General features: G+C 37.5%; 2 protein-coding genes across 4 annotated transcripts; one reads left to right on the top strand and one right to left on the bottom strand.

Annotated features, from left to right (window-relative positions):
* Window positions 1–499: 499 nt before the first annotated feature.
* On the bottom strand, window positions 500–4,445 carry LOC111692431. Of its 3 annotated transcripts, none has more exons than XM_023456440.1 (3): window positions 3,726–4,445; window positions 3,353–3,596; window positions 500–1,585 (listed from the first exon to the last, which is right to left on the bottom strand). In XM_023456440.1, the coding sequence occupies exons 1-2, from the start codon at window positions 4,291–4,293 to the stop codon at window positions 3,355–3,357; spliced, it is 810 nt and encodes a 269-aa protein (XP_023312208.1). In that variant the 5' UTR covers window positions 4,294–4,445; the 3' UTR covers window positions 500–1,585; window positions 3,353–3,354. The 3 variants fall into 3 exon arrangements, with proteins under 3 accessions (XP_023312208.1, XP_023312207.1, XP_023312206.1); XM_023456439.1 differs by having other exon boundaries at window positions 3,353–3,689; window positions 3,801–4,445; XM_023456438.1 differs by having other exon boundaries at window positions 3,353–4,445.
* A 1,486-nt stretch (window positions 4,446–5,931) lies between these two features.
* Window positions 5,932–7,128, top strand: LOC108910072 (tRNA (cytosine(38)-C(5))-methyltransferase). Its single transcript, XM_018714568.2, has 3 exons — window positions 5,932–6,294; window positions 6,355–6,830; window positions 7,019–7,128. The coding sequence occupies exons 1-3, from the start codon at window positions 6,240–6,242 to the stop codon at window positions 7,031–7,033; spliced, it is 546 nt and encodes a 181-aa protein (XP_018570084.1). The 5' UTR covers window positions 5,932–6,239; the 3' UTR covers window positions 7,034–7,128.
* The last annotated feature ends 1,333 nt before the right edge of the window (window positions 7,129–8,461 follow it).

Below are 8,461 nucleotides of genomic sequence, written 5' to 3'. Positions count from 1 at the left end.
TAATACAAGCGCAGATCGCAACGGCTGAGCGAGAATCTGCTCTGCTGTGGCCGGCACGCCTCAGCGCTAGTAAATTGCACTTTGAAGTAAACGCTCCGAAAAATCACCGCTTCTTTTGTCGCAGCGGAACAGTCAGCTCCAGTGACAACTGCGGAACAGTGCCAAAGTAGCAGACAATGAAAGAGCAACACATCTCTAATTTTAAAGTTGCAAGAGTGGATATGAAATATTTTCAAATTGTGTTGGGATACTTACTCCTTTATATCTTATTTCTTAAATTTTTGTTTTGTGGGATTACTTATTATTTTGTAAAGGGAGGGAGTGATCTCTTCTGGCGAGGCGCCTAGTATAATTACGATCGAACTTCACAGTTAAGTTCGTTTGATCGTACAATTATACGACGGCGCCTCGCCCTCAAGATCACTTTGATTGAACTATGTAGAAGTTTAAAGACTTAGAAATGTTACATATCCATCCTGTTTTTAATAAATTACTGCCATCAGTGTAACACATTTATTATGACCATGCACAAGAACTCTTCGTGTATGATTTTACAATATTAAACATGTATGAATGTATTCACAATTCAGTTGCTAAAACAGATTTTGCAAAATTGTTGTCTTCTACAACTGGACGGTTGTAGAATTTTGCAAAGACTTGAGGTTTTGTCCAGCCCGCTGTTTTCCTAATAACATCCCAAGATACACCATTTCTAGCGGCTGCCGAGGTAGAAGCATGCCGTGTGGAATACGCTGAAAAAATCTGCGTATTTATTCCCGCTGCGTTTAACGTTTGTTTAAACCATCTGCTAATTGTGTCTTTTGATGCCCTCTTGTATGGATCCTCTGCTGTAATGAATAAATAGTCTTCTGATTGTGGTCTCCAGTCTGACGGTTTTTTCTAAATAGGATATGTGTTGAAACAACACAAATTAGGTTTTCCAGTGAAATAAGGTACTTTAAAAAAGGGCTGCGGAGCATTATTCTTTGAGTTCTTTACCTGGTCAGTTATATATATGCATACTCCTTTGCCATCAAATATAATATTATCCACTTTTATAAGGTATAGTGTTTGTATTCTATGGCCTGTGGCCAAAGCCAATAGTGTAGCTAGTTTCTTTGTTAACATCAAAGTAGGTAATGTCTCGTCTGGTCCTAGTGAATCAATATAATTAATGACTATTTGGGGATTCCAGGTGGTATTATATCTTGGTTTTGTTGGTCTAAGCCGATAAACTCCTTTTAAAAATCTTCTTATTAAAATGTCTTCCAATTTCTCCAGGAAATATTAGAGAAAGCGCTGATCTGTGTTGATTAAGCTTGCCGTACGAAGTGTTCCCTTTTTCAAATTCTTTCTGCATAAACCTCAATATTTCTGATATATCTACCACGAGTGGATTTTTATTGTTTTCTAAACAGTAACTCCACCAAGATTTATATGACGTATTATATTGTTTATGAGTGGATTCTGAAATGGAGTTCAATGTAACATCCACTGTTTCTGCAGGATATCCCTTTTTTAAGAGTGCTTGCCGCACAAACTCCCTGCTACCAGGGTAAGCTTGGCATGAAGAGGATGGTTCATTCTAAAAGGAGAAGATAACAAATTAATGTCAGGCCCTAATACCACTGGTTCGCTAATTAATAATTTTTTGAATAACGGGTACCAAGGTTGCGAAGGCCAGTCAGGTACAACAACAATGCCTTCTGCTTCATCAGTGATGATTTTTTGCAACGTTCTGAGGATAAGTGTAAAAGGTGGAAAGGCATAAAAGAAATTTGATTTCCAAGAAACAGTGAAAGCATCAACTGCTATAGAATCTGGATCTTTGTACCACGAAATATAATTGTTGCATTTTGCATTTATCTTTGTTGCAAATAAGTCTATGTCTGGACACCCCAGTTTTTTGACAATATATTTAAAAGCAAAATCTGCTAGTTCCCATTCTGTTTCAGGTGACAATACTCTAGAACTTTCATCTGCTTTATTTTCGGATGACGCTATGTAAGAGGCATAGAGCCATATGTCCCTTCTCTCGCACCATTGCCATATTTGTCTAGTTAGTTCATTCAGATATCGATGTTGAATACTACCCATTTTGTTAATATATGCTAGCGCAGTCATATTATCAACCCTGATAAGAACATTACAGGACCTCACATCCTTAGCAAAGCATTTTAAGCTGTAAAAAGTTGCTAAAAGTTCAAGATAATTAATATGCAAGTTTATTTCCTTTTTAGACCACCAACCATGAGTACTATTTCCTTGACAGTGAACGCCCCAGCCTGTTTTTGAAGCATCAGAGTAGATTTCGATAGAGAAATTATCTTGTCTGATTTCGTTGTTCGATATGTTTGTTTTCTAGCCACCACCTCAGATCCATTTTAATCGAGGCTGGTAGGGTCATGATTTTATTATAATTTTGGTTTGTCTTTTTTAATGCTAAATATTTTTCCTTTTCAAAAGTTTTTGTATAAAGTTTTGCATATTTTATTGCTGGACAAGCTAATACAACGAGACCCACAAATTGTGCAAATTGTTTAATTTTTATATGATTTTTATTTTGAATAGCTTTAATACAATTAAATATCTTCTGCCTTTTTTCCGCAGTCAGCTCTATCGTCATTTGAATTGAATTAAAAATAAAGCCTAATAATTTACATGTTTGAGAAGGTAATAGAGAGCTTTTTTCCCTATTAATATTAAAACCTAACCTTTCCAATAACTGAATGGTTAAATTGGTGAAGTACAAACACTGTTCCTTTGTTTCGCCCATTATCCAGAAATCATCCAAGTAGGCAACACATATTACACCATTGGACCTAAGATAACCTAGAACAGGCTTTATATCTTTTGTAAAGACCTGTGGGGCCGTACAAAGGCCGAACGGAAGACATGTGAATTGGTACAGATGATTATCTACTTGAAACCGTAAGTACTTTTTACAATGTTTGTGAACAGGTATCAAGAAATATGCGTCTTTTAAGTCAAGACTAGTCATGTAACAACTTTTCCTAATTAATTTCATTACCATTCTCGAGTCTTCCATTTTAAAGTGTGATGTAATTATAAATCTGTTCAATCCTTTTAGGTTCAACATAAAACGATTTTTCCCGTTTGGTTTTTTAACGAGAAAACAAGGCGAAATAAATTGATTTTTAACTTTTGTGCATTTTTCTATTGCTTTCATTTCAATAAGCTCTTTTATAGCTTCCTGTAAGGCCCGAAGTTCTTTCCTCGACTTGCCTAATATACTCCTAATATGACTAATATACTCCTTTATTGTTGTTGTAACTGGTAGGCCTTCCCAATGCTCACTGAAAAAACGTAACCTTCCTCCGAAGGTACTTACCTCTATTCTCGATATCTCTTGTTGGATTGGTAACGCCTGTGAGGGAGCTCTGCCGGTTTCCTGTGCCGAGATTGCCCGTATTGTCTCTGGTCTCTCCTCCCCCGAGACGGGCCCCTGGAGTTTAAAGTCGGCACCTTCCACTCTGTTCGCCTTGGATTACTAGCAAAAGTCGACGCTTTATTGCCTTTTAAGTCTTTACTTGACTTTTCAATTTCTTTTGCAGCTTTTAGTCTCTCCCCAAAATCTGCACCGAAAAGTTGTATATCAATGGAACTGGTCTTTGCTATGTTCATAGCTAATGGATTTAGTTGCGGGGTTAGAAAACTTTTCCTTTGAACTGAAAAGGAGTGAAACAAGTCAGTTAGTAACTTACCGGATTCACTAAGAATCGGAACAAGGGATTTTGCCAAATCACTTTCATCTACCAATACCATAGTTATGGCCTTACCCAGTGCCGTTATTCCTGCACCCAACTGAGATTGCATAATCACCTGATATTTATCTTTCTTTAAGGATATATCGGAAACGGCTTGGGCTATTTCTGGATTTAATGTAGGCGTTTGCAACCCGCCACAGTTGCTTGGGACTGGATATTTCGCCAGCAGTTCTAATTTATTATCTTTTGATATACCTTTTGTCAGCATATGCTGCCATCTAGGAGACAATGCCTTGTGCAGCTCCACTTTTTCGGTCTTGGCATTCTCAGGGTCTTCTCCCAAGCATTTCAACACTTCTTCATCCAAACCCGGTTCATGTACCACCAATATACTATTATTAATATTTGGTGAGGGGGCATTTTCCTGCTCAATACTTCTGGCAGATATTACAGAAGGGGTAAAACCTTCCGAGCCATCTTGTAATGTTAAAGAAGGGGTAAAACCTTCTTGGCCAAAGGATGTCGAGTCTCTGGGACTTCGAACCGGTGTCGAGTTTCTTGGCATTTGCCTTGAGTTTCGATCACCCCTTGAATTTAAGCTTCCTCTGTCGTAATGTTTTGACCTTTTTGACGTTGGGGATTTGGATGATCTGGATTCACTATGGCGTCTAAAGCGTCGTTCCAACGCTTTTAGCCTTTTTTCCAATTGAAGGGTTTTTCCACGANTAAGATTAATGGCCGGTCCTCATGTACAATTATTTACTGCGGAACTGCGGAGATGCGTAACTGCGAATCTCCGCAATTTTCAAACTACCGTCCAAATGCAAATGTCAAAAATAGTAGATGCGGATAACCTAGAAATTTGTACCGGTTTCTTTTCGAGTATTTTCATTGAGGTATTTCAAATAATTATCTATTAATCTTTATGTGAAATATATTTACAATGGAAAACTTTGATGAAGATACAGCTTTCTTGGCTCTTGCTGTTTCAATGAAACAATACAGAGACTGTGCTTTGAGGTATAAAAAATGTTACCGTGAAAGATTGATAAAAATGTATAAGATATACAATTCTATTCTGGAGTTTCAAAAAAAACATAAAAAAATGTGGGTGAGAGATATTTTCTTGGCTGATAATTAATTATAGAGACGAAATAGATAAAAAACAAACTAATCAAACACGTTTTCAGAATATAAACAAATACAAATGGCCGATAAATGTCACACGAGCACAAAAGTAAACACCGGAATACGGAAAAAGTTGAACCTAGTCAACTTTTATCCGGAACGCATGCGGATCTGTCACTTTTTCAAAATGGCTGCTGTGCGTCCAATATTTTTTCGATATTGTGATCACGTGATTCCGCATCTCCGCAGTTCCGCACTAAATTATTGTACATGAGGACCGGCCATTAGTAATACAGAACGGAACGGCAATAGTAGCGTTCCTTTCTATAAAATGTGTGTCAACTAGCACCTAAAGCGGTACTACATAGTTCAATCAAAGTGATCTTGAGGGCGAGGCGCCGTCATATAATTCTATTTGGTGACCAAACTGAACTAACCAAGAAACGCGCCCGCCATTATTCCATGGCTAGAAATTGGCCTCAATGATTTGGGATCGAGGGGGATAATCCCTCTTTATCCTGCCTCATCTCGTGTAGGCCTGGACAGCCTTCCTAGGTGGGCCCCATCCGTCGTCTACCCCGACCGCAAATGCGGCCGGTGTAGGCGCTTTGTGGGACCTCCTTTTGTCCTGGCTGGGCCCCGCCGGCTAGGCCCCTTTCTTCTGGCGCTCTTCTTGCTTCGCCGGCTCGTCTGTGTAAACCCCGGGAGTTGTGTCATATTTATGTGTGGAATGGTTGGGTAGGGCAGTGCGGCTATGCAGCCTGGGATGCGCTTTGCTAAGGTGGCCCTTAGCTAGCGCGGGAGGGCAGGGGTAAGGAGGGTGTGTATGTGTGTGTGTGTGTGTGTCGTTGTCTTCGTTTCTTGATCCTGGCTGTCTCTGAAACAGAAAAGGTTAGCGGGCAGGGGGGGGGGGGGGGTCGTTGGGGTGGTCACCCAGGGTCAAAAAGTTGGTGTCTAGGTCTTTTGTGTTTGTCGGTCACGTCGGGTACGTAGTCAACGGCTTGCCTGAAGAGGGGATTGTCATGTCTAGCGGCTACGTCAAACCGTTTCTCCGCGTTTTGTCATATTGTCTGTGTAGCGTTTGTGTATTGTAAGTCTCGTAATATGTCAGTGTTTCTTACGTACCAGGGCGCGTCGTTGGCCGTGCGGAGGGAGCCAAGAAACGAAGTGGTAAAATAAATACAGCCATTGAAATGTATTTTGACCATAGAAAAACCACAGCTCATTAAGCTGTGGAGAAACTATTTTTCTTATGACTTTGACATTTGTCATTTGACAAAATGTTTGTATTGTTTACATATTGCAATTGTATTTTATTTTCAAATAATTTAATCATACATTTTTATTCTCTTATTACATAAGTTTAATATTTATAATTTAACAATGAATGTCTTGGAATTATATAGTGGTATTGGTGGCATGCACTTATCGCTGAATGGTAACAAACAACATGAAAGTATGTATAACAAATTGTTTCATATATGTAATTTCGTTACAGATAGTGGTATTAAAGGGAAGATTATAGCTTCTATAGAAATTAATAACATTGCCAATGATGTCTACAAGCATAATTTTCCAGACACAAAATTGCTGAATTTGAATATAGAAGGTATATCTTCTGACCGAATTAATAACATGGATGTCGATACGATTCTAATGTCTCCTCCTTGTCAACCATTTACTCGAAACGGTTTGCAGAATGATATGAAAGATCCAAGAACAGCTTCATTTCTACATATATTAAAAATATTACCGAATTTAAAAAACATCACAAAAATTTTAATAGAAAATGTTAAGGGTTTTGAAAAATCAGATACAAGAAATATATTGATAGAAACGTTGAAGAGATCCAAATTTTCATATCAGGAATTTATTTTAAGCCCACACCAAGTTGGAATTCCAAATTCACGTCATAGGTATTATTGTGTAGCAAAGAAACATCAAGAATTGTTGTCTTTCCAGGTTGATGAAATTGTAAGTATAATTACAAGCTTATACTAATATTCATAAAAAGACAATCTTAGTCTTACTCCAATTTTGAATAATGAACGTATAACAAAATTTTCAGATGTATCATTTACCACATGAGAAAACCGAAAAAGAGTGTTTTACGATAACCACAATTTTAGAAAACAATCCTAATGAAGATTATCTTCTTTCAGAAACTTTGCTTCTGAAACGTTTAGGTGTATTAGATATATGTTATTCAGATTCTAGAAGATCTTGCTGCTTTACGAAGGCATATGGACGATATTTAGAAGGAACTGGCAGTATTTACAGTAATAAAACTGAAATTGATGTAAAAGATGTTATGGAAAAGATAAAATCGTTACCAATCGATGACTGTGATAGATTAAAGTTGTTGCAGTCGTTAAATTTACGATTTTTTACTCCTAGAGAAGTTTGTAGGCTTATGTGTTTCCCTGACACTTTCACATTTCCTACTAACATTACTGATAGAAAAAAGTATATGTTATTAGGTAATAGCATAAATGTGAGAGTTGTGTCTGAACTAATAAAAGTTTTAAATAATTGAATTTATTTTTCTGTGAAAAAATAAAAAATCAAATTTTTAATCTGAAACAGATATATATTATTAATACAAATCTGTATGGTCATAGACAGTGACTCGATAACAATTTCATTGCACACCTTACCAATCCTATACTTTCTATTTAAATATTAACTTTATATCTAATTTGTTCTGTTATTTGTGAATGCTTAGTTTTGTTACTAATTACTTTTATTTATATTTTCATCTAAAGCAGTTTCTCTTAAGAAATTTGAAAATCACTACACTTGTAGACCTAGAGAAGGGAGAATGTACTCCCTTTTTAATATATTTTCCGATTTATACTCGTCCTGATATATTTTAATTCGTTGCTTTTATTTTTTGACCGCTTGTTTATTGATAATAATAAAATAATGTAAACTGCTTGCAGGAATTAATAAAAATAGTTTGTGGTAGCTTCAACTACATAAACCCGAGCGTCGCGTAGGTCAAATACCTCTGAATAATATCTCTGGCTCTTGAATAACTAGTTTATGTGTCGGGCATGGGCAAGTAGAAAAAAAATAGAACACAGATGATCTCGCTCTTATGCATTGGAATTAGCGCGTAAAAATACATTAGGATTAGGAGTGCTCTGAAGTGCTCCATCCGGTAGACCCTAAAGGCGCATTTTTATGTAGACGCAGAGACGCTGAAAAGAGTTACCTCTCTATACATTCTCTCGGATCTGTGGTCAGTTCCTAGCGGGCAGCCGACCAGAGCACACGTGTTTTGTGAAAGTGTAGTGCAAGGAGCAAATTCTACCTGCCTTTATTAAGGCTACCTGGAAAGAATCCCTTTCTTTCCTTTTAATCACCGACCTAATCCCCGGCTTAAGCATAGACGCCGTCGGCATCTTTGTTACAGCACCTGTGCCGGGGTTATGCCCAGGTAAGTTTTTACTTATTTATCAGTTATTTGCATTACTTTAGAATACATTTCTTTAAAATTGCGACCCCCGACAAACAATATACCAGACAGACAAATACACCAAAAGACACGTACGCCCCCGTGAGGGGGCATCCCCACACGACTAACACTTACACACCTTCCC

This window comes from Anoplophora glabripennis, unplaced genomic scaffold (assembly GCF_000390285.2).
Source record: "Anoplophora glabripennis isolate ALB-LARVAE unplaced genomic scaffold, Agla_2.0 scaffold352, whole genome shotgun sequence".
In the NCBI taxonomy this organism is placed as follows: Eukaryota; Metazoa; Arthropoda; class Insecta; order Coleoptera; family Cerambycidae; genus Anoplophora; species Anoplophora glabripennis.
Note: the sequence above shows the minus strand (reverse complement) of the source record. Positions and strands in the feature narration are given on the sequence as shown.